At 33.5% G+C, this 27,838-nt stretch overlaps 1 protein-coding gene across 1 annotated transcript; it reads right to left on the bottom strand.

Annotated features, from left to right (window-relative positions):
• Nucleotides 1-21,807: 21,807 nt before the first annotated feature.
• Nucleotides 21,808-26,227, bottom strand: LOC148602224 (uncharacterized). Its single transcript, XM_088553408.1, has 3 exons — nucleotides 25,736-26,227; nucleotides 23,418-23,530; nucleotides 21,808-22,641 (listed from the first exon to the last, which is right to left on the bottom strand). The coding sequence occupies exons 1-3, from the start codon at nucleotides 25,773-25,775 to the stop codon at nucleotides 22,384-22,386; spliced, it is 411 nt and encodes a 136-aa protein (XP_088409534.1). The 5' UTR covers nucleotides 25,776-26,227; the 3' UTR covers nucleotides 21,808-22,383.
• Between the last annotated feature and the right edge of the window lie 1,611 nt (nucleotides 26,228-27,838).

Below are 27,838 nucleotides of genomic sequence, written 5' to 3'. Positions count from 1 at the left end.
GCTTTAGGTAGTAGTTTCCATTGTTTAAGGATAAATAAATTAAAAGAGTATCAGACATAAAAAGATAAAGTAAGTTGGAGTAAACGTAATATTACATAACCAAACGTTTCCTATACTAAGGCGTTATGTATATTCATCTTTGGAAATTAAATAAAATTAAGAGATTTCATTGGTAAATAAAGACAGGTCCGACAGCACGTGATACTGGGTTTTTAAGAGAGCTCAACCCAGCCCTGGTATTACTGTGTACGTTCAGGACAATAAAGAGTACAAACTTGATATCTTTATATACCAGGCCAGCCTCGAAAGCATGCAGTGTCCAATGGGCCAGGGACACAAAACCAAACTACATGCATACCAGTCATAGCAAGAAAACACCACCGCTCCACCAAGACTCTACCACGAGCGAGTTCTCCCCAAATAACAAACAACAAAATATGTCACTCGAAAAGATGGAGTTCATAAAAACGTGTCGGACGGGGAGGCAGTCGACATCTCGAGGAGCCATGCCATGCCCTCGACCTCTCCGTTCCGACCACACAATTTACGACATAGCAGATTGTGCAGAAGAGAGGAAGATCTCCTGGTATCTGTTTCATTTGTAAGCGGTGGAGAGATTGAAAAGTTTTTTTTTGTGTTAATTTTTGGACTATGGCATTACAAAATGCAGTTATTTTATTTCTGAACTTTGAATTTTACAGGTAATGTGTCGCGTAAAAGAAGTAAAAACCGAAGGAATTTGCCGATGAAATACGGATTATCTTTTATTTTGGACAATTTGCTGATATGTACCATTTTGTATATATGTTTTCCATACATTATGTTAATATGTTGTTTTGTGTTCTCTATGTTGTATTTAATGCACGTGATCTTAAAAACCAGTAAGTGATAAACTTAATTTTATTTCACTTCATAAGGCAAGAACTAAACAAGTTAAAGTTGTAAATTTTGAAATTCATAAACATTAATGTAACTTTTAAATTGTGTTTTAAAGCTAAAATTTCAGTAACATTTCAAAAGCAATTACTGCTGTAGAATAGATATTAATTTGCATATTTTAAAATGAATAAGATACATATATATAAAAGAGTCAAAAAGTATAGATGCGAAATAGTAAATTGCACACTAATGTTAAATTTATAAAGATTAAGTTCAAATTCATATAACTGAAGGGCGATAACTCAAGAAATTCGGAATAATCCTTTTGTTTTAGTGAGAACTGGCAGTGAAATAATGTGTGTCTTATAAATAACTTAGTAAAATAATGTAACTTAAACATCAAGAATAAAACAAATAATCATGTTAAGTTCTTTTAAATGTATCATTATAAATAAGAAGCAGATACCTACAAGGTAGAGGCACTTGTCCCATAGGGACAGTGTGAAAATGTGCATAAAAGGGTTCAAGTAAAAACATTGTTGCTACAGCGGTTGCTATGTAAATGTTGAGTTAAATATTGATTTAGTAGAGATTTTCTGCCATGAGGACCAATATAGGATGCATCATAAGGACAGGTATAGGGTGCATCATAAGGACAAGTAAAGGATGCATCATAACGACAAGTATAGGGTGCATCATAAGGACAAGTAAAGGATGCATCATAAGGACAGGTATAGGGTGCATCATAAGGACAAGTATAGAATGCATCATAAGGACAAGTATAGGATGCATCATAAGGACAAGTATAGGATGCATCATAAGGACAGGTATAGGATGTATCATAAGGACAAGTATTGAAGTATAGGATGCATCATAAGGACAGGTATAGGATGCATCATAAGGACAAGTATAGGATGCATCATAAGGACAAGCATTGAAGTATAGGATGCATCATAAGGACAGGTATAGGGTGCATCATAAGGACAAGTATAGGGTGCATCATAAGGACAGGTATAGGGTGCATCATAAGGACAAGTATACGATGCATCATAAGGACAGGTATAGGATGCATCATAAGGACAAATAAAGGATGCATTATAAGGACAGGTATAGGATGCATCATAAGGACAAGTATAGAATGCATCATAAGGACAGGTATAGGATGCATCATAAGGACAAGTATAGGATGCATCATAAGGACAGGTATAGGATGTATCATAAGGACAAGTATTGAAGTATAGGATGCATCATAAGGACAGGTATAGGATGCATCATAAGGACAAGTATAGGATGCATCATAAGGACAAGTATAGGATGCATCATAAGGACAGGTATAGGATGCATCATAAGGACAAGTATAGGATGCATCATAAGGACAGGTATAGGATGTATCATAAGGACAAGTATAGGATGCATAATAAGGACAGGTATAGGATGCATCATAAGGACAAGTATAGGATGCATCATAAGGACAGGTATAGGATGTATCATAAGGACAAGTATTGAAGTATAGGATGCATCATAAGGACAAGTATTGAAGTATAGGATGCATCATAAGGACAGGTATAGGGTGCATCATAAGGACAAGTATAGGATGCATCATAAGGACAAGTATAGGGTGCATCATAAGGACAAGTATAGGATGCATCATAAGAACAAGTATAGGATGCATCATAAGGACAAGTATAGGGTGCATCATAAGGACAAGTATAGGATGCATCATAAGGACAAGTATAGGATGCATCATCAGGACAAGTATAGGATGCATCATAAGGACAAGTATTGAAGTATAGGATGCATCATAAGGACAGGTATAGGATGCATCATAAGGACAAGTATAGGATGCATCATAAGGACAAGTATAGGATGCATCATAAGGACAGGTATAGGATGTATCATAAGGACAAGTATTGAAGTATAGGATGCATCATAAGGACAGGTATAGGGTGCATCATAAGGACAAGTATAGGATGCATCATAAGGACAAGTATAGGGTGCATCATAAGGACAAGTATAGGATGCATCATAAGAACAAGTATAGGATGCATCATAAGGACAAGTATAGGGTGCATCATAAGGACAAGTATAGGTTGCATCATAAGGACAAGTATAGGATGCATAATAAGGACAAGTATAGGATGCATCATAAGGACAAGTATTGAAGTATAGGATGCATCATAAGGACAAGTATAGGATGCATCATAAGGACAGGTATAGGGTGCATCATAAGGACAAGTATAGGGTGCATCATAAGGACAAGTATAGGGTGCATCATAAGGACAAGTATAGGATGCATCATAAGGACACGTATAGGGTGCATCATAAGGACAAGTATAGGATGCATCATAAGGACAAGTATAGGATGCATCATAAGGACAAGTATAGGATGCATCATAAGGACAAGTATAGGGTGCATCATAAGGACAAGTATAGGATGCATCATAAGGACAGGTATAGGATGCATCATAAGGACAGGTATAGGGTGCATCAAAAGGACAGGTATAGGGTGCATCATAAGGACAAATATAGGGTGCATCATAAGGACAAGTATAAGGTGCATCATAAGGACAAGTATAGGATGCACCATAAGAACAAGTATAGGATGCATCATAAGGACAAGTATAGGGTGCATCATAAGGACAAGTATAGGATGCATCATAAGGACAAGTATAGGGTGCATCATAAGGACAAGTATAGGATGCATCATAGGAACAAGTATAGGATGCATCATAAGGGCCAGTATAGGGTGCATCATAAGGACAAGTATAGGATGCATCATAAGGACAAGTATAGGATGCATCATAAGAACAAGTATAGGATGCATCATAAGGACACGTATAGGGTGCATCATAAGGACAAGTATAGGATGCATCATAAGGACAACTATAGGATGCATCATAAGGACAAGTATAGGATGCATCATAAGGACAACTATAGGGTGTATCATAAGGACAAGTATAGGATGCATCATAAGGACAAGTATACGGTGTATCATAAGGACAAGTATAGGATGCATCATAAGGACAAGTATAGGGTGCATCATAAGGACAAGTATAGGATGCATCATAAGGACAAGTATAGGGTGCATCATAAGGACAAGTGTAGGATGCATCATAAGGACAAGTATTGAAGTATAGGATGCATCATAAGGACAAGTATAGGGTGCATCATAAGGACAAGTATAGGATGCATCATAAGGACAAGTATAGGATGCATCATAAGGACAAGTATAGGATGCATCATAAGAATTTAAGTAGTCTTGCTAACAAGTGTATTTAAGTTTAGTGCTCAAGGGGCAGATCCCCGTAACGTGATGGTATCGTATACAAGTTTATATGTAGGAACATTTTTATAAATTAAATAATTGTAGACTGAGTATACACACTGCTTGTAAGCTTGTTGCACTAAAAGGTTTTAAAAAGCGAGGTTAAATATGAAAAAAAGCCGAGGGTATGACTCACGGTAGAATTTGGGGTCGGAACAAGCTGCCAGGAATACGGGTTGCTCCAGAAAAGAGAGTTAAACGCCGTGGCATGTCTTGGGGTTCGCGCAAACTACCGAAAAAGTGAGATACTCAACTTAATATGTAGAAATATACATGTATAGCGAAATACTTAAATGGTACATTTAAATGAAACATGAGTTATTGAGAAAAGAAACATTCTAATCTGTAAGAATTGCTTTTATCAGCATAAAATTTTATATGATTCAGCAAAGATTATGAATAAATAGATGGCTATATATAAAGCCTTGAACAGCAGGAATAATCTAATAGTAACAATGAAAAGAAAATGTTAGATAATAAATAAAACTGCAGGAACAATTTCTTTGAACAACAAGAATATGTGATGCAGTAAAATTCTATATGATTCAGCATAAATTAAAAATAAATAAAATTACATTTTAGCTTAAGTAAATTGATAATGTCTTGACATATTTGTAAATTTAGCCGAAAGAAAGAAATATTTGTAACATTAAATAATACGTAATCTGTGTCGATAGACTAAATAGGTTTGAATTCTTTGGTGCCTACTCAATTGTCTTGCTAATAATTTAGGTAAACAGCTGCCACTTTATAGAGATTAGCAAAATAATTGCTTTAGGTAATAGTTTCCATTGTTTAAGGATAAATAAATTAAAAGAGTATCAGACATAAAAAGATAAAGTAAGGTGGAGTAAATGCAATATACATAACCAAACGTTTCCTATACTAAGGCGTTATGTATATTCATCTTTGGAAATTAAATAAAATTAAGAGATTTCATTGGTAAATAAAGACAGGACCGACAGCACGTGATACTGGGTTTTTAAGAGAGCTCAACCCAGTCCTGGCATCACTGTGTACGTTCAGGAAAATAAAGAGTAAAAACTTGATATCTTTATATACCAGGCCAGCCTCGAAAGCATGCAGTGTCCGATAGGCCAGGGACGCAAAACCAAACTACATGCATACCAGACATAGCAAGAGAACACCGTCACTCCACTCGAAAATTATAGTGACTGTTCATAAAAACGTGTCGGACGGGGAGGCAGTCGACATCTCGAGGAGCCATGCCATGCCCTCGACCTCTCCGTCCCGACCACACAATTTACGACATAACATGTATATGGATCGCTTCGTGTTAGTGCTGCTGCATGGAAACTAAATTGCATTTCAAACAACATTGGATTGTATGGATCTTCTAACATGTTTAAATAGTAAACAGGAAATGTGGGTCAACATGATCAAGACAGAAGAATAAATGCATGTTCTAACAGAAACTGTTGATAAAGGTACATTATACACTGATTTTTTTTTAAATTCTCCTAAATGTTAAGTGGCTGTAATATTCCGCTGATGTTCATTCAGTGATGATTACATTTAACTATTTCACTTTGCAACATGGTGAATATTAATATCCAAGATTAAAGACCCACTGGTTTTGAATGTACACGAATCGAATTTTGGTCGGGTTTCAAACTCAAGTTTTTGTTCTTGCATAACTATTTGAATTTAGAAAAAATACCGTCTGGCAAATTTGGAATATTCTAATGTCAAAATTTAATGATATTGTATTTTAGAACCAACAGGATACTCCAGTACAAAATAAAAAAAAATCACGCACATTACATCTAGTTAGTACTAAGTTGTTCTTTATGTTCTTAGAAAATTTCTATGCACTCCTCAGATGTTTGTATATTTACACATGGTTTGATTTAAGACTGGGCTGCAGTCATTGAAGACAGTCTGTTTATACTTACGATGACAAGTCAATATCAAGAAAGCCGGTCTCGTTTATAAACAATGAAGTACTACAAGTTAGTAAAATGTTCTGCAAGTGAACTTAGCTGTAATAATGGATTATTACTATATATTAACCCTTTTAAAACAAACGTGTTTTTAAAGAACTGTGGTCTTTTACAGCAATTGCTGTTAAAAATGATTGTTTCTAAACAAATTCCAGGCTGTTTTAAAATTGAACTCTCTACTGAATATTTGTACACTATATTCAAATCAAATATTGGAGTATAAATTTTAGACCTACCTCTGTTGTATATTACCAATGATAAAATTAACTTGAAACTAAGTAAATACTAATATTTGCTGTTATAGTCTTTATATCGTTCACACAGTATCTGTACAGGTTACAACAACTGTATTTTAATAGTTTCTCCCTTTTTTTTGTTCTTTTTTGTTAGAAATCTTCGTATATATTTGCCTATACTAAATATTTAAATTACACAAGAACTGAAGAAGATAATTCAACGTGTATGGTAAGTAGTACTGGTATATCATCATTATTGATGAAGGTGTGTGTGTGTGTGTGTGTGTGTGTGTGTGTTCACAAGACTATTACGTATTTGCCGGATAAGATAATATAATGAAAAAGAGTAATTTAGTATAAATGTTATTTTTTTGTGATTATCATTTTTTATTCAATTTTTATTTTCATTTTTTTATTTTCGACTTTAGAGTTTGTTTATGTTTTCATGTACAGGTCATGTACGTATTAGGACTTTGATGTACCAAAAATTGTCCTAATATTGGCGCTTTGCTATATTTTTGTCGAAATTTCGTACCACTTGAGATATAATAATGCGAGTATTGAATGTCTGCACAGAATATCACACCTAACCCTGATATTTCCTGCTTCAATTTCATAACTACAGTACCCTCTGCTCATTGTTTAACCTACTTTGTCTTACTACATTTATTTCAGAATGGTATGATTAAAGAATGATAAGTTTTGTTGTATTTCAGGGAGAAGTTTTCAGTGATAGCGACAAGGATTTAGTTGGCAATTTGTCCGTTTTGTTAAATTACACCAAAGTCATAATCAAACGAGAACAGTTGTCCAAAGGCTGGCAATTGGATTCGGCATTGGAAAAAGTATGTTTGGATGGTTCGTGCTTATTATTATATTCGTTTTTTCCTAGATGGAAAAACAGGCAAAACCTAATGCTAGAGCCAAAATAGCATTTATCGCAACAATATCTTCCAGTGAACTGAAAAAGTGTTATTAGAATATTAGGACTATTTGCCTTTAATAAAACTGATAAGTAGCAATACACAAATGTTCAACAACTTGAAACTTGTACAAGTCAAACAAAAGACAATGGAACTAAGCAATACACAATGCTGTATGATTCATTTATCTTGTAGATACTTAACACATTTTCAGTTTTTTTTTTTTTTTACTTTTGGTGTAAAGAGAAAAAAATCATATCATTAACGGATACAGAACAGTTGAAACGCAACATTGAGTTTCAATTTACTTTCCTTCAGGTCATTGGTGCGGCATTGGAAAAAGTATGTTTGGATGGTTCGTGCTTATTCTTAGATTCGTTTTTTCCAAGATGGAAAAACAGGCAAAACCTAAATGTCAAGACTGACATTTTATCCAAAAGATACGTTTTCGTACCGGTGCATACGTCGGATCATTGGTCTTTAATGGTAATGTTTTAAGTGGAAAATTAGAAAGACGATTTCTAAGATAGATCAAGTATTTTGGTTATGGTAAAAGCAACAACAACAGCAAATGTTGGTAAATATGGCTGTCGATACGGTCATTTCTCCTGTAATATACATATTTATACTGCAATCGTTCCATTTGAGCAACCAATATATATTGGCAGTATATTTATTGGTGATATATGAGGTCACTCTTTCATTCCCCCATTCGTCTGCCATTACATAACTACTTGTTCGTCGCATTACTATCAGGATCATTAGTGAGAAAGAAACGTATCATAGGTGGGGGAGACACGTATCATGACCGAGGCCTACACACATCAAACATCATGATAATAAGGATGAAGAAAATTAAAGTGGATTGACTAGAAATAAAAACAAAATACGAATTCGGCACGAGTAAAAAAAAACCTCAGCAAGACTGCCGTTTTAAACGGATACTAAGTCTCATCCGTATTCAAGTCATTATACTGTTATTGTCTGTTGGCATCAATGTTGCATGACATTTAGAATGTATCAGAATTATATTGAGAATATAATATGTAGCAGCAATCTAAATGTTTTTTTTTCCGAACAGGAATCACTTATTTATTTATTCTATGTCACTGATTTCATCAAACGACGAATTTTTATTGCTGATCCAATGCATTTGATCAGCGAAAGTGAAAAACAAAAAGCAATGAAAGTAATGAGGTACTTATACTACTTTTTGAACGTATTATATGGGTACATTTAATATCTAATATCTACATTACGTTGGGGCGAATCCATGACTTCAGATAAAGAGACTTTAGTAAAAAAAATAAATTACGTACGCCGTGGCAGCTCCATATGAATCCCAGCCTGATAAGGGTTCGTTTATGAGTGATGGGGGTGTCCGTACAGGGTGTCGAATGGGACTCTTGTGGTTTTGTACAGACAAAAGTGAATTTTGTTCAACAAAAATAACATTATAAATTTTCAATTCTGTGTCACAAAAGTCAATTCTGTGTCACAAAGTTCAATTATGTGTCACAAAATTCGATTCTGTGACACAAAATTCACTTTTGTGAGACAAAAGTCAATTTTGTATGCAATTAATTTACATAATCCTTTAGATATGTAAATGAATTCTCTCATCACGATTTTGTAAGAAGGTCTCTCAGTGGATATAGTAAGCGAATTTTGTGACACAAAATAGACTTTTGTCTCACAAAATTGAATTTTATTCCGCCTGTCTGTCCTTTCTTCCGTCTGTACTTTCTATTTCTTTCATTCCGTTGCACAGAAGAATAACACCTCTAATCCGTTACTCTTCCTACACCACCGAATGTAATTGGACGACACTTCTCATATTCACAATGTGCGCCTTCTATTTTTGATTTTGATCCGAATCAAAATGGAGGTCAAACGTTGCATTTTACCAAATGAGGAAGAGGGTGTGCATTTCTCACTTAGTGATTATCTTTAGCTATAACTTGTATTATAAGACATTATAAGACGTTATAAAGAAAAAGTAGAGCGAGACTCGTGCAGTATTTGATAGTCCAAAGGTAACTATTACCATGGGAAAATGCACAGTACACAAGCAAGAATATGATTGTATTTCTGTACATCAAATTAATAAGCTTTTGTGATATCGTTTCATTGTATGCATGTCATGATGAATTCCATTGTATTTACGAACAGCAGGGATAAGGCGGTTTGAATGAAAAGACTTTTTTCTTACGAAAATTAGATTTACACGTACGAAATGAGTGAAGAAAGTTTCGTTGAATATACTATTTCGAAGTCAGAAATTGTACCCGGAATTTTTGGACATCTATACACTTTATCATTTGATGTGTACTGATTCTTTCAGAGGTTAGAACATAGGACTTCAGCGGGAGACTGGAGTATTTGTTATTTCAACAGCTAAAGCACTTCATTTTTTGAATAACATAAATATACCAGGAAATGTAAGAGTCATTCTTTGTTTTAGTGTGAAATTAAGATTCCAAAACTTTAGGATTACAATTATGACGCCTATTACATATCTCTGAAGTTGTTTCTTAGCAGTAATATCATTTGATACAGTGTTATATTACTTTGTCTTTTTCTTGCGTTAGAAATTTCAGGAAACATTTGGGCTTTTTTTTTTTGTCTGAGTAATAGTAACCTTTGTTTTCTTTTACAGAAATCAGGACCGGATCTGCGAGAAGAACTTGTAGAATTTTTATTTAGCTAATAAACACTCTATATTTACAATGTATTTGTTTTTCAATTCCTGACATGTATTGTTTTAAATCGCAAGTATTTTTCCAAAACAAAATAGTACATTTTGTATTTTTGCTTCTTTTGCAGTATTTCCTCATTGATGATTGTTATAGTAATATCAATGCTGCCTATTATCATAGCGGATCAAGAATTGGACAGATTTTACATGCTAGACTGTGAAAGAATCTTTTTTCCCGCAACCTAGTGGATTCACCGAATTGCGTTTGCGGTAGAAGTGAATCAATATCTCATTTCTTATTACAATGTGAAAGATATCGAGAACTTCGCAGAGACTCTATTTTCCATAAATTTACCAGTTATGTTAAATACTAATAGTTTACTATTTGGTTCTGATCAGATGACCGACGATCAAAATAAGCAGTTTTTATCAAGGTGCGGAAATTTATTCTAATTAATTATTAATTATTAATTATTAATTGACTTGCAACTTGATTAATTTCATTTTTTTCCGAATTGAACTCTTCACCATCTCCTTTTCCACGATGTGTTAACAGTTTAAATTATGTTACATGTATTAAGAGCATGTAATCTTTGTATTATATTGTTGTCAATTTCGCAGGAGACGGACTTGTAAAATCCTTGAGGCTTGTTTCCAGATCCTGTCAGATATAAAGTTGTTTTGTATTAAATGACATATGTATTTTGCTGAATAAATATATTACTAAATACTGTCATATTTTTGACGGGAACGGAATGTTAAGACATGCTGCGTACGTACGGCAACAGCGTAAAAATCACGTCTTGGTGTCCACCCCACAGCTAAAATAACGATTGTTTGTGCTTAATGTATATGAACTGCTTGCCAGACTTCGTCTATTCATTCTTTTATTATTTTATGTGGAGAGTTAAATCAGTCACACTTCATTGAACGTGGTTGTAGATGCAGATGCAAAATCATTAATTAAACCTCTCTCTTTTTTTTCATTTTTCATCGTGATAATTTTTACTTTCAAATGTAATAAATATTGATTTTGCTATATATTAATTGTAAGTATTGTAACATTAATATATTAATATGATTGTTATAATTTTATCTTTCATTTGTTCGGTGTGGGAGTTGGGGGCACTTCCTTAATATTCCATTTCCAGCTTGCAAATATGCGAATAGGTGGGGAAAAATATGATACATGTATGTCAATAAATGTGTCCTAGTAGTGTATCATAATCAAGGGAACACTCCTTATATAAGAGGTCAAAGAAATATTGGAGTTCCCCCGAGCCCCCGAGTGTATTTTATCTGTAGCATGTGTACCTAGTATCATAAATGATACCGTTGAAATATTAACGACTTGTTCATTTCATAATCTTGAAAATATTTATCTAGCTAGTCTTGAAGTAGATATCTACTTAATGACCTGTCTGATGTTTCATGTAGGTTCGAATAATGAATAGTACACTAGTTTTTATTCACTTTTCAATAGTGAATAGTGAACTGTACTCCAACTTCAGACCGGTCTACCCATCACCCTTTTACACTTCAGACTTAATTGAAAACTGTTTCCTGTCCGGTAATAGACGTCTTTTTTGAGATGTTATATTATCTATTTATGCTGGCAAGTAATCAATGTCATAATCATCAGTATCACAAGAATGATTTGTGTTATTCAATGAACAACAAGCATCCATCATTGCTACTATGCTAAATCGATGTTTTAGAGTTGATTTAGTATAATGCACATGCTCATTAAATGCTACAAATGTTTTATTGTATTTCTAACCAAAGACATAATATGAATGTATATGGATCCCTTAACTTGACAACAATGTTAAAGGATGATTGAAGTATTGTTCAACCGGATTGATATCAATTAAATCTGATTGAAGTATTGTTCAATTAACACATAATTGGTTCATTTGATTGTGTTATATTTTGGGGAGATCTGGCTGATCGGTTGTCGTTTTATTATCTTTTCTCGAGTTAAATTTCTAATGTCTAATTTCATTTGTATTATTTTCGTATGAGACAGTGGTTGTTTTTACAATAGTTTTTTTTTTTACGCTGCATTAGATGTCATTTTTGTAATTTTGTGTTTCTGTTATGACTTAACTTTGAATTATTTCTACTAAATTGTACTTTCCCTGTATAATTTCATTCGAAATCCACAAATAAAACGTGTTAAATACATGAAATAGGTGTCTATATATTTATTGTCAAGACAAAAAGTCGACCGAGATACATTCGTATGTATGTGACTTCTGGTGACCTTAATCCCTGCATATGCTGTAAGGGTCGCTTTTTTTTTAAATAAATCTTATTGCAAAGCAAAAATGGTTAATCAATGGAAGGCCGTAGGACTCAATCCGTAAAAGGAAAATAATTCGAATTTAATGCAAGTATTTTTTGAATTTGAAATGTATTGTGATACGATGTGACACAAATATGTTCAGTAACTGTCATTCTTTATTTGAAAACTAATCAAGAAATAGATGAAATGAAATGAAAACAAGATACATGCTTACCTGTGTATCCGTTATTGTTATTTGTTTTACCAAGGTTAAAGTATTTTTAACCCAGGTTAATGTCCTGTTGGCAACCTTCGGAAGTATTGACTAATAATAATTAGATCTGAGCTATCGATCTTCTTTGATTAAAAATCAAAACTGAACAAATTGGGCAGCTAATGCAGCTTTAATTTAAATCGTGTGGGGATTTGAGAATTCCGAATTACTGGACAAACATATATGAACAATAAACGTACAGGAATGTATCTTAAAAGAGGTGACAACGAGAGATTTCAGGAACGGGACAATCAGTATAAAACGTCCATTTTGAGCTCATATTTACAATAGTATCTTGTGGTAGAAGCAGTAAAACGTTTAACATGAGGCATCTCTTTGTGTGGAACTCAACACTAATGCTTCAAAACTGCGGATACGAATTGACTCCATACCGTTGTTAGATATTACAACTGGTAAATGCAACCAAGGAATCCTGCAAGACGTTCTAATTGAATTGTTCAAAAACTACATGTATATACAAATCTGTATTTCAAGTACGAATATCCAGAAAAATATTTTTTAAATATGTAAATTTATAACATGCATTAGTATGACGTTGAATACATATATTTTAGCCCTAATAGGCAACGCCTTTAATCATTGTTCTATGAAAAATGTTATCGTTTAATTATTCTCAAATTTGTGTGTCATGCATGGTAAATCTTAAATCCATATTTTATAAGCCTCTTTCATGGTAAAAATGAAATGAAGATGAAATTTTCTTTTTGGAATGTGGAAAATATGTAATAGAGGAATACAGATATGTTATATAGTGTAAACGGAGGTTTATAACTTTCAAGATATCTACACGTATTGAAGTAAAATGACTGACTATCAATATGGAAACCTACGCTGCATGAATTGATGTTTCAGGTATAAATAATCATCAATAGTTCTAACAATAATGATAACGTCTTAATATCTATGGTACCCTGTTAACATAAAATTGTCTGTCGTGTATGTATTTAATAATTAATTGGCTACAACCGAGTATATAGTCTTAACCATAGACAACTTCCATAGAGATTTGTATTTTACAAGAAACTGTTAATCAGTTAAAACAAAATGAAGCCTGACCATATTAACCTTTAACATTTATTTTTTTTCAGTGAATATATAACTTGTCACGGTTGTGTGTGTTTTCAGTTAGACCTCACATTTCTTAATTTCTTTGTAAACAAATTCTAGACATCGTATGAATATTTGTTTTATTTGTATCTTACATTTTTGCCGTCTGCACAGTTCTTAGACGGATGAATATTATTAACTATCTCAGCAAGCAATCTCTGTTTTGTATAATTAAAGCTTAAAAATAACAGAGTTTTATTGCAATACTGTCCTTTCTCCAAACTCGTAATTAGAATTTAAGTTCATATCTAATACACAAATAACGCGTTAATAGCCATTTCATTATTACCCTGACATCTTAAAATCTTTATTATGTTATTATTACCTTCCTTCATTTTTGGTAGCTTTAATGTCTGTCTATCATAAAATAATATAATAGTCTTTCTATGTTAGCAAGCAATAAATGTCAAAGCGATTGGAATCCAACAGAATTTGTTTCTATTTTCAGTAAACATAAGATCAAAAGTAACATTGTAATCGTCAAACAACAATTACTTCGTGAAGACGAGGTTTATAATGAATTGAATAGATCAACTATTAAACTGTGAACGTATATCCTTTGTGTTGTAAACAACATCACTTTAATTAAATGGACTAGGTATTTTTTTTTGCAAATAGCTACATGTTAGTTGTGTAGACACGACGTGAAAGTGAGACTAACAAGATGGACGTCTATTTTTTCTGAGATAATCAAATCATAACGATCAAATAGAAAGTTTCACAGTCACGACTGCTATTGTTTACTTAAAACTCGATCAAGACTTTGGAAAGTATAAACTTAGCACATTGATTTGCCTAACCCTACAAAATCATTCCCGCTATTCAGACTATAACCTCACCTCCCTCACGTCCTCCGTCTACAACCTCATCTAAGCACAAAAAAGGAAATCAAAACACATGTAAATGATTTGAACGATGAAATGACTTAAGACTTCGCCTAGGGTGAAAACAGGATTAAAATATATGAAAATGTCCAAAGATGGATCGAATCAAAACATGGAACCAAGAAGACGTCAGTCAATTAATTCTGTAAAAACATAAACTGGTTCTTCAATTCGACGGCACCGACCACGATAGCCTTAATGTATATGTTAACGGAATTTAGACGCAATCAGAATAGGATACGTAGTGACCGCTGCTCAAGTGATTGGAGGTCAAGATAACGGTTTGGTTAATGCAATTAGTTCGGTTTGTATGAGACAAGTATTAGTTCTTTTCAATAATGGCGTAGAGGTTTAAAGGGCAAATACAACTTGAAAGACGTTGACTATGCATGCCAAAAATATATACATGGAACCGGTCCGATACCAAGGTAGCAAGGTTTTCGAATTTCTAGTTTAAAAACCCATTATTGGATATTTGTGTAATTGGTTTTCTTAATAAGAGTGGAGATGATAGATTGTGGATTTATCTAAAATGCCGATGTGATCCAGATTTATTTTTTTTTAATCTGTATCACCCACCGACAACAATAAAAACTGAGCATAGGCAACATTTCTGATTAGTTTTAAAAGCATCTTCTATCACAAATATATTTTTAAAGTACAAGAAATTCTTTTTTTTAAATGGCGATTTCAATGAACGTATTGGTAGTTTTCAAGACTTTCAAGACTAGACTCAATGAATTATCTTCCGAAACGTTGACATGTTAAAGAACTATGTAGTTTGTGTGTGACCATTCTCTTGATTTGTCAAAGAATGCAACCTTTTAATTGTTGATCGGTCGCGGGGATCCTTCAAAAGACCATTTCTCTTGTGTATCGTCACAGGGGAGGTCAGTCTTTGACACATACATAGACAAATACTATGATTTTAAAGTAAACTTGCATCAGACATTTTGTTAGATTCTGGCATACTAGTGTAACCTGCTTCGAGAATTCATGACCACTCCATTCTTATGTGCATTTTTGTGTACAGCGATTTCGAGCACATTCGAAACAAGATGGATTTTTCATAAGTACAACTTAAATCGGAAATTAAACTTCACTAACGGAAATATAAGTGATAGACATCCCAACTAATAATGCATGCAAAGTCCTGGAAGAGTGATTGACTCTTTACTTGTTAACAGAAACATAAACAAATTGAATGAATATACAGAAATGGACGATAAACTCGAATTTATAGACAACACACAGTTGTGAAAATCAAGGAAGAAACAAACATCAAGAAAGAGCAATTTGGGCGGACGATCTGAAAAATCAACTGTTTGCCGAGAACAAAACCGTGTATCTAAAGTATCTAAAATTCAAATATGACTGACGAGAGAAAACACTTTCAAGGAATATATTCAAAGCAAAACAATGACATTTAAAAAAAATCCTCGTCATGCGATAAGACAGTATGGCGTTAAGTTAGATAAACATAAACTTTTCAACCGCAATAAACCAAAGGAATTTTGGCGAGAGGTAAACAAATTTATTCCAGGAAAACAGTAGACTCCAAAAGATGCTGTAAACACTATTGATGTATCACTTTCACATAACCAGACAGACAATTAGACAGGTGGAAAGAGGAATACTCAAAACTGATTACAAGTGAAATAGTGAAAGCTGATGACTAGTTTTTGTCAGATCTTCTGGACTAGATTTCGCGTCTAGAACTGGAAACTATAGAACTTCTACCCAAAAGACAATGGTAATGCAAACGATATGATGGAGGTCAATGACATTATTGCTCTCGAAGAAACTAAAAAGGCGTTACCTTCATAAAAATAGGGAAACCGTCGGTGTAGACAATAAACCAAACGAATTTTTAAAAGTGATAAATTGACAAACATTCTACCTGAACTATGCAATGTCTGTTTTTTACATGGCGTGATGCCTGGTGCTTGGTGCGAGTATAATTTGTCCGTTGTCAAAGTAAGGAAAGGACTATTGTAAACTTCACAGCTATAGATCCATAAGCATGATGTCAGCCGTCGCTATGGTGTTGAATAGAGTAGCAAATCTTGAACGATAGACTAGTCTAGTATCTAGAAAATTTAAGTCAGCGAGGAATACAACGGTTTTAGAAGTTTAAGGTCCTGACTCAATCATATCTCTTCTCTATGTTCTGTCCTGTGAAATCGCAAATCAGTAGAAGGACACATATATGTGTTTCACATTGACAGGATCAAACGCTATGCTGAAGTCATTGAAACAAACATATATATGTGTGTTTCAATGACTTCAGCATAGCGTTTGATCCTGTAAATCACACAATACTATGAGTTTCAGGATCGTATCTTTAGTACTGTACGATATTTTTATTATTGTTCACGGATTGGATTATTGTAGATATTGGTGTTCGTCAAGGTTGCAGCTATCCTTTTTGCAGACGATCTAGTGCTACATGTACTTATTCAAACAGTTATAAAAGGGGTCATGATTTGTCTTAAATGATAAGCTGTCTTTTATATTCTAACGATCTTGTTGTGGTGTCGAATTCAGTTGAGGGTCTACTAGAGCTAGTTTTATATGAACGGATGCTGAAAAAAAAACTACTAAGTGTAAATACTTATAATGACAAGCTATTGCATGTTCGAAAGGCCTGTGTGAATAGATATGGCACTGCAATAAGTGTAAGACAACACACACCTATGTCGATAAATACCGGTACTTAGGAATGACAATCCGTGATCATATTCATTATAGTGTTTAAGTCATTGAGTCAGTTGCAGTAGCAAGTAAATCTGTAGGACCAGTGACTGTTTTTGCATATGGGAAACATTGACTTGTATGATACTACTGTCATCCCCGTTATGGACTTCGCCTCGGATGCATGGGTCACAAAGCATATCGATTCGTTATAAGATTTCAGAACAGAGCGCCCCGTGTAGGTCTGGGTGTCAAAAGAATAGGCCTGCAGCAGGGCTAATCTTGTCGTAAAAGGCGATTATATAGTACACAGTAACCTAGCCGGGGGCTAGGCGCTCTGCCCACAGACCAACTGGGATGTGTGACCCAGGTGGTGGAATGGGGTTACCCTGGTGTGTTACATGCTGGTGTTGTCAGGCTATAATACGTAAAACCTGACCGCAAACCATAGTGGTGCACCATGTTTGGAAAGATGTCACGTTCCTCGCACGTTAAAGAACGCTGCTGTGGTATTCGATAAGAGTAGGAACCTTTGCGCTCCGCCACAGGAGGCTAAATTGCCCGACCCTGCCCATCTCTCCCTTTAACTTGTGGCAATTAAATTTTTTCTACCATATTATCCTTGTGTCCCATCCCTTTTCTTTTTTCATTTCATCATCATTATTTCATGTTCATTTTATCATCCCTTTCATGTTCATCGCCTGAATATAGCTGAAAAATTGCTGCTCGGGCGTTTAACTCCAACAAGCAATCAATCAATCAACAGAACAGAGATTTAAGAACGTTTTCTGTTAGAAGATATGTTCCTGCTGTTCTTGGTGACATTGTACTTTTGCCCGTAAATATTCATGTTCAGTGCAATGTTAAACGTTTGTTGTGTCGCCTTATGCAAAGTAATATAATACGTAACAAAGCATTGGAACATATCGAGACATATATGCACAATAAAAATGAATAGTTCAACAGAGTCAAGGCACTTATGAATAATTTTGATCTTGTACATGTATGCACAAAGTTATGAATCCGATATCAACTAGACGTAATCAACAAACAGTCGAAGACAATTTTAGAAGTGACGTTGCTCAAAAATGAATAGAGAATGTTAATTCAATGCCAGAATTATAGATTTGCCCTGTAATGTTTTTTGATATAGTTTTGATATAATTTCTGATATAGCAAACATTTTATGAGAATACGATTATATGTGACATAACCTTGCAAATACCTGAATACAGGAAATACTATAACAAAATATAAATATCTGAGAGTAATCAAGGGAACCAATGTTATAGCAGTAATCAAAAGAATGTAATCCAGGGACAAAGGCCAGACATGGAAAACAGACATACACAACAAATAACATAAAGTAAGTAAAATCATAGACCAGGTGTACCGATAAGGTAAGCGTCCTCTGATTTTCTAGAAACACCCGCCGATTTGTTCATAAAAAGTGATGTCCGGAGTAGACGAATGGTGAATGGAACACCATGACACGTTGAACAAATCGGTTTTATGGCGGAGATTGGTGCACGAGTTCATGATGACGACCATAAAACTTCTGTAGTGATGATTTCAATCTTGTAGCAACATAACGCTTTCCCATAAGCCTATTTGTTAAAAGTCTAGCGCGATATAAAAAGTCTGCGTAGTTTCGGCAAGCTCTGGCCTAACTTATGAGTTGTGATATGGAAACTTCATACCCAGATGCTGAAGGGATGTTGCCATAGATGAAAGGACAGTTGACGAATCACGTTTTTCGTAAAGTATCGTCAATAGTTTTCCTTTACCATCGATTTATAAGTGTAGGTCAAGATATGAGGCTGACCTCACAGTGTCTGTAGTATCCTTTATCTCAAGTTATTGGGATAGATGCGATGTATCAAATCCCCTAAATTAGGATTGTTTAAAGATTATACGTTATCTATGTAGCGGAAACTGAGATTGAAGGATCTAGCTAAATGTTATTCTTTCTTTATGATTAGATCAGCTATAAAGTCAGCCTCATAAGAGTGAAGGAATAGGTCAGCAAGTAGAGGAGCACAATTTGCTCCCATTGGAATGCCGACCGTTTGTTGAAACACACATCCAACACACTGGACAAATATGTTGTCAATTAAAAATTGCAGCATTTTGTTAGCATCTTCTGTATATTTCGACATATTTGGAGGCCCAAGTGTTGTGGTAGGACTGCAGACCCTCTTTGACAGCTGTGAGTATAGAATTTAAAAGTTTTGGAAGAGGTTTGGTGGTACATTTTGCAGATCCAGCTATGTAACGTTGTTTGTATGGATTCTTGTGGAGTTAAGGAATCCAATACATAGACGGTAAATCACAACCATCGTCCTTGGTAGAGAGACCAAAAGAGGATAGCACAGATTTATGGTTTTTCACAATATCTTCTTTGGTAGCAGTATATGTCTAATCACTGCTATTATTTTCTTCATCAACCTCTGATAATAAACATTAAATGTAAAACGTTTTGCAGACAAACAAAAATGTTATTTTTGGCTTTGTTTTCTTGTACGACAACATATTTGTCATGTATAGTAGACAATGTTTTTGCTACATCGGGGTCTTTGAAAACTGATGTTGCATTGGCACTCATTGACTAACTTAAAACTTTCATTCGTTTCTGATTTAACAATACTAGACCATGAAATTGTATGCACAAACATTGCGCAAATTCCATAAGATTTTAAACGTCCATTGACTAAGCTGCATACATTTACATCAAAAAGGTAGAATAAAGGCTAATAACTGACACATGCAAAAAAATTCATACATACTAACTGAAACCATATTTATTTTTATACATGTATGTGTGAAATGAAATTTGTCTTCATTTACAACAATAAATAAATCACCATCTTTGCAAATTCGTTAAAGGGGAATTACTAACATCGCATCATGAACTAAAATACTAAATAGTTTCTATTATATAAAATAAAGTTTTTATGCATTGCTCTACCATGAGGTCAAATAGAAAAGTCGTCTTAATATTGCAAATTTTTATATGCAACATACATTTGTTTCAAAGCGTTACCTCTCATCACACTTGAGTGATACCATTTTATTTATAAAAGATTCTTGATGTAAATAACGTAAATATTGAATTCGTTGAAAAGTGTCTGAAAAGAAAACAGACATTATGGATGCGGGTTATTAAAGTAACAACGTATTCGATGTTGATTGAAACATAGACATACGTGCAGGCAGTACTATCATATAACATTTTATAATATGTATTATTATTACAGCTTGACGTTTCTTTATCTTTGTCAACACTGCATGTGCTTTTATTAGAAAGAATGAATAAGAAAACAGGGTATCTAATGATCTTTAAACAAAGCAATATTTCATCAAAATTGCTTACAAATAATGCAGATATAAAATGTCATCGTTTTTGTTCAACTGTTTGCGCTGTTTTGAATTGCGACAATTGAATGTTAAAATTATTGTAGATTAAACCGGTGCCAGTTTTTCAGATTGGATGATACTGCCTCAATTAATATCTACTATTATACGATAATAAGTTATATTTCCGCACTTTTTTATCATTTTTGACAATATTAGCTAATTAATGTTTGTAATGACGTTCAGGTTTTTTATATCTTACTTTTTGTGCTCACCTGCCATGATACTTGATACATGCCTAATACTCTGTTTAACTACGAAGTGCTAAATTAATATATTCTTAGTACCATCATTTATTTCCATATTTAGATAGTAATCACTGTACGGCATTGTAACATGAAATTCAATTGATTTGTTAGGAGATACAGAAGACATTTTCACTATAAAAGTAAATATTTGAGCTCTTCAAGAAGAGACGTACACAATTTAATTTGCATTTAAAAATCCTGAAATGATCTAAATAGGTTATTGGTCTGTAGCTAAGCTTGATTGGTCTGGAAACTGATGTTCTACGTAACTACATGTTACTACAATAACTGTGGATATTTAGGTTGACAAAAAGCAACATAAATACATTTGTCCGAGCATTGTGTACTTTAATAAAGAAGATTTTTTTATTGTACTTCATCTATTTCCGTCAAATGATAATTCTTTGATTAAGTTTTTGTCACACAAAATTGAGTGTTCAACTTAATCAAGACGTTAAAAACTAACTAAGCACTCACGTAGGAGTTTATGCTTTTCTTATGAATATGATATAAACTTATTAGCGAAATTTGTGGATGTATATACGAGCAGTGTCATACTGTTTTAGTGCGTCCCATTGATATTATTCTACAGATCAATGCCTTTATCTAGTTGTGTGTTTTTTTTTATTGAACACAAACTATTATTTGATAATAAAAAAAAAACAAAACAGTTTTTGCTTTCTTTTTAAATCTGGTCTTTTTCTGAATATACAACACATGTTAAAAGAAATGAAAGTTACTCATCACAGGATGTAGGAAGATATAGATATTTCTCCAAATAATGGTGCTGAACCTTTTTGATTGATATGAACAAATGATGTTATGTTTACGTTTTGTATTTATCTTCAATACGTTCTGATGTCAGGATTTAATCATTTCACTTTTAACATCTTTTAACAATATTTATACATTCAACAAAGAAATAATAAAACCGTGCATTTCTCGAAACGGCACCTTATTCTCAATATGATATGACCTAAAATATTGAACTCAAATTTGTAACATGCATACACATTTTGGTCAACAAAAACAAGTCGAACAAGTCCTCTTCTTGAACATGCTAAACTATCCTGTTGACATAACATAAAACTATATACCTTTATAATTATAAATGGTATTTTAATGAGCTTGAAAACAATGATGAAACAGTGTAAATATAAATAGTCTTCTGTCGTAATTTATGTCTGTGTTTTCAGTTTTGCAACAAACTGCATTTCCATGAGTTTAATAATAATAAGAGGCGTTATCTGTATAATAATTAACACAACTTCGATATTTCGATGCAGTAACTTTGATTCATCAATTTTTTTCCAAAACATATATCGTAGTGTCCAATGTATACTTTGTATATCCGAGCACGATTTTATGTGGAATATGTATATTGTACATATATACATGTATGTACTTTAAAAACATCGTGACACGTTTGTTAAATAAATTTAATTGCAATCATGATACACACAGCTATTGTTGTAAATAATAAAGAAGCATTGAAACATCTATTTAATCCACTATTACACAAGTCGTTATCATCACAACACACTTTTTCTACGCAACCACGGGAAGAATAAAGCTGACGTGTGCAGTTCCAGAAATCATTTTTAGGTTGACAGTCTGACGAACAACCACGGACTGTTGAGTAGAATTCTTTGTTATAGAATCTACTGTGCATTGCAAAGTTGACTTTCTGTCAAAAGAATGTATAAACAAACATTAGAGATGCTGGTGTTATAACAATGTAGGTTTAAAGGATGAAATATTTAATATTCTTTCAGGCATTTGATGTTATGAAACAATAAGACAATACAAATGTATATTCATCACTACCTTCTATTTCATTAACCATTAGCACACAGCCAAAAACAGATCACATTACAATGATAGTATTAATTCTATTATAAAGGTTAGAAAAGGTACCAGCTGATTGTATTTTAAGTAACAGGCTCCATTTTTAGTATAATGTTAACATATATATACCCTTTAGAGGTGCAGAGCATCACGTAGGATATTATCATATAAGAGTATAATGTAGTTACTGTTCTCCGTTTCACTGACCATTTAGGTGGTTTTACGAAATGAAAATATGTTTGCAATAAAAATAAAACATAATCTAAGTTTATATTCAAGCTAATTGTCGTGTCGTGCCTTGCTAATTTTGTATTTATGAGCTTCTTACTGCAAACTTCTTTCAAATTGGCTTTATTTCTTGTTATCGAAGAAAATCGTTTCTCTAAAAAGCAGAGAACGCTTAGCCTACCGATGCACCTAGTCCATGATCCCAGTTTTTTAGTTGAGTTGCTCATATACTTTTGTTTCTGTGTAAGTATTATTTTGGTTATTTCATGTTCTCTGTCGTGTGTGCCTGTTTTCCTTGTCTGTTACTTGCCAATGGATTGCGTTCTTTGGATTTCCGCTAGAATCCTGGCCATTGCATTATGACACCATGATCATAACCACACAAACCTGACATAGTTGCCCCTCTTTGCATGTTCGTTGTTCAGCGTTGTTGTTATCATCGGGGTCAGTATCACAATTCTCAGCAATACAATGCCAGCACTTCAAAGCATTACACATTCCTTCAAAAATCACAGATAACCATTAGAAGAAACACTTTTCAATAAATTCTACTGTATATTTTCCTTTTCACAGTTTAAAAGAATCATTGTCAAACTGCTTTATTTCCCTCTCCGGTTAAGAAACATGCTCTGTTTTTTTAGATTAAGGAGATGTTTCTAGCACGAAAAATAAACATCGTTTAGTAAAGAGATTCATCTGACACCCCTTGTACATAAAGATATATGTTCGAGTAATGAGGTTTTAGAGATGTTCCGTATACGATGAAAATATATCGTCTGGTTAAGAGATTTAAGTGGCATCCCCTGTAGGTTAAAAACACATGTTCGGGTTTAGAGATTAAAGAATCGTGTTCTTTACGATCAAGATATTTTTTTTTCTGGTTAACAAATTGAATTGACATTCTATATATTCATATGATCAAGTTGTTTGTTCTGGTTAACATATTAAAGAGTAATCAAGGGAACCAAGGTTATAGCGATAATCAAAAGAATCCAGGAACAAAGACCAGACATGGAAAACAGACACACACAACAAAGAACACAAAGTAACCAAAACCATAAACACAAAGCAACAAAAGCAAATGAGTAAATCGGACTTCACTAAAAATTGGAAGCATGGACCAGGTGCACCGGTAGGGTAAGCGTCCTCTGCTTTTCTACAAACACCCGCCGAGTTGGTCAAGTCCGGGGTAGACAAAAGAGGAAAGAAAAACTATGACACATTGAACAAATCAGTTTTCACGGCGCAGTTCATGAAATTCAAGTTCAAGCCGATTTGTTAGAATTCTAGCGCGAAAAAAAAGTATGAGTAGTTTCGGCAAACTCTGGCATAACGTATGATTTGTTATATGAATACACCATACGCAGGTGCTGAAAGGATGTTGCCACAGATGAAAGGGAAGTTGTCAATTCTGAATGAAAAATCAATTTAAAGGAATGTTCTCTATACAATCAAGATATGTGTTCTGATTTACATATTGGAGAGAAGGTCTCTATTCCATCAAAATATCAGTTCTGTTTAAACAGATCAAAGAAGCGTTCTCTATGCGATCAAGTCATTTGTTCTGGTTCAGATGTTGAGGAGACGTTCTCTATACTATAAAGATTTTTGTTTTGGTTTAGAGATTGAGGAGATGCTCCCTTTACTTTATTGATACATGTTGCTGTCAAGATATTTCAGTGATATTCCCTGTAAATACAGATACGTATACAAAAAATACATGTGTTAAGAATTTAAATTATACTTCTTAGATACTGAATGTTTTCTGGTTTAGAAATAAAGGACAAGGTATATCCCAAGGTTTTATAAATTGTTGTACGACAAAGATACATATTTTCGTTTATAGTTTTTGCTTTTGTTACTTAGTATATATGATTTAGTTACTTTATGTTCTTTGTTCTGTATGTCTGTTTTCCATGTCTGGTCTTTGTCCCTGGATTGCATTCTTTTGATTACAGCTGTAGCTTTGGTTGCTCTTTAAAATAGTTGTCTGCATGTGCAGATGCAAGTATTGTACGAAGGGAATAAAGGTTATGTATGATTTTTATAGGAGGCGACGTTTTGTCAATTTTTGGGCAGTGAATGACACATTAATGTACATCAAATTAAATTTTCCATATTAATTATGCATATAAAACTTTCTCTTATCACTCAGTTTCCCTATCCCCATTACCCAGAGAAAACTTCCAACCATTTAAGTAAATCTCGATTTTTTTTATTTATCATCTTTATTTTCATGTTCAATTCTTTTTTATAGTTCAACAAGTATATTAAATTTAATTTATAAAACAAAACTTTGCAATTCTTAAAACGAATCGCCCATAAACCAAATTAAAAAATCCTTATTCCCTAATATGGAATCCCCAATCCCAAATGTCAATTCCCTATTCCAAGTTCTATAGAAAATCCACAACCCACCCATATACCAATACAAATAGGAGTACATTACTTAGTGAGAACAAAAACTGTTCATAGATGACATTGTCATGGTTGATAGAACACTTACATGTAATGTGTATAACTTAAAATACACAAGAATATGTATTGCCAAGTTTAAGTTATTGTGAAATGTGACCATAATGTTATCATTTTCCTAAACTCACATTATCGAATATTTGCAAGGTAAAACGAAACGCCAAACAAATTATGCGCACAATAATTTCTGAATATATGCAGCTCTGATAAAACAGTACATATAACTATACCTTGTAAGCAGAAAACAACCATTATCTGTAAAAGTAACATTTCCAAGCATTCATATCAACTTTGGGTCAATAATAAGTCCATAATGATGTAATCACACTCATTGTATACACATCAACGCATTTCTGAATTATCCCATAGCCCGGGTACATATACTATAGTTCATGTACGGCAATATTTCAAACAATCCTAAATGTGTAAAACAATCAAAGGAAATATACTTTTTTCACTATAATCACTAATGCAAATTGCAGCAAGGTAATGTTAATAATAAAAGTCACGTTTGTTCGACTATACTCCAACCGAACAATTAACCGCTATTAATAGCCCTATTTAATATTCTATTGCTTTGTATTTAATCTATAGGACGCAATTACTCCGAAATAACCTACTATTAAAGTATAAATACATATGATCCCTTTCTATCGATCGATATTATATTTATCCATACGCCATGCATAAATTAGCTAATTGATAAACGCTGTTAAAATCAGTGAGTGGTTTGTTATCTGACTGCATTTATCAAAAACCATTTTATCAGCGTGTGACCTATTAACGGTATACCACCATGCTCTTATATTGGCACTTAAGATTGATGGTATTGTTTATACATGTATGCTGATTATATCTATTTCAAGTTTACATTCTTTTGATTACCACTGGTTCCCTTGATTACTCATTAAAACATATGTATTTTGCTAAATCAAATTTTAGTCCGTGGTGGTAAATCTGATTTTACAAACGTAAAGATCATATCATTATTTATTCTAATTAATTTAACTTCTACATTTTATTAAACATTGACATTAAGAAAATTTACAGCTGTATCTACACATTGTAAGCAACTACATATTATTTATATATTACCCATGTGCCTTGAATACCTTTAAGTTGAGTTAAAACGGTTATTTAAATGTGCAACTCGGAATCCACTTAAAACTGGAAGTATGTCCAGGTACATCGGTAGAGTAAGCGTCGTCCTCTGCTTTTCTAGAAGGACTCTCCGAACTGCTCATAAAAACACGTCTGGAGTAGACGAAAGAGGAAAACACGTCGTTTGGCATGGTGGATATACCGTGACTCTGTTGTGGATGCTTCTTATATTTCAAAAACATGCCTCAAAGGATCAACCGAGGAAAATTCATCATCAAAACTTATAAATTAAGAAACATAGAAAGAGGAAGAAAAATAGAGAAACTTATGAAATCTATTAAAAATCAAATAAACAGGAAAATAATCATCGGGGACTGGACTGTTCCTCGTAACTAAAGTGGACATATTATTTCAGTCGATAAAGTCATGTAAGACACCTTAGAATCTTAAATACAAGTGTACAACATTGATCTTGGGTGAATAGTTCTTTTGATATAAAAGATATACGTATCTCTGACAAATGATAAAAAAGTCAATTTTATTTGCGAGATTAAATATTAGGTTTTGAAATTCGTCGTTCGTCTTACTTATCACGGGAACGATGGTAATGATGTATATATAGGTGGGTTTAGTCTTTAATTTCAGTTAGTTTTGCCTGAGCATGGGAAGCTTTTGATATAAAATTGATGATTGATATCATAGTGTCTGTGTGTACTTATTAATACTGTATTGTCTGTGTGGGTTGGTTACATATACCATATTGACTGTGCGAGTTGCCCTACTGTATTAAAGTTTGTGTTCCTCACTTGAATCATATTGTCTCTGTTAATTATTGATTTATATTACACAATATGTATTGTTCCTTACTCAAATTATATTGCATGTGTGTGTCCTCATTCATATTATATTGCCTGTGTGTGTTCCTCATTCAGATTATATTGTCTGTGCGAGTTCCTGATTCAGATCATATTGTCTGTGTGTGTTCCTCATTCATAGAATACTGTCTTTGGGTGTTCCTTATTCATTGAATATTGTCTATGTGTGTTCCTGATTCAATTCATATTGTCTGTGTTGTTCCTCAATCAGATTATGGTGTCTGTGAGTGTTCCTCAATCAGATTATGGTGTCTGTGAGTGTTCCTCAATCAGATTATGGTGTCTGTGTTGTTCCTCAATCAGATTATGGTGTCTGTGAGTGTTCCTCAATCAGATTATGGTGTCTGTCAGTGTTCC

The sequence above is a fragment of the Perna viridis genome, chromosome 11 (genome assembly GCF_037379345.1).
Source record: "Perna viridis isolate PV_CMFRI_1.1 ecotype Kerala chromosome 11, ASM3737934v1, whole genome shotgun sequence".
Classification (NCBI taxonomy): Eukaryota; Metazoa; Mollusca; class Bivalvia; order Mytilida; family Mytilidae; genus Perna; species Perna viridis.
Note: the sequence above shows the minus strand (reverse complement) of the source record. Positions and strands in the feature narration are given on the sequence as shown.

Excerpts from the sequence above, each read along its gene's own strand:
- LOC148602224 (XM_088553408.1), bottom strand. The coding sequence starts at position 25,775 with ATGTTACTTTTACAGATAATGGTTGTTTTCTGCTTACAAG. Across the intron at positions 23,531-25,735 it reads GGTTGTTTTCTGCTTACAAG|GAATGTGTAATGCTTTGAAG; the intron begins GTATAGTTATAT and ends TGATTTTTGAAG. Across the intron at positions 22,642-23,417 it reads AAGAGGGGCAACTATGTCAG|AAAGTCAACTTTGCAATGCA; the intron begins GTTTGTGTGGTT and ends TTCTTTTGACAG.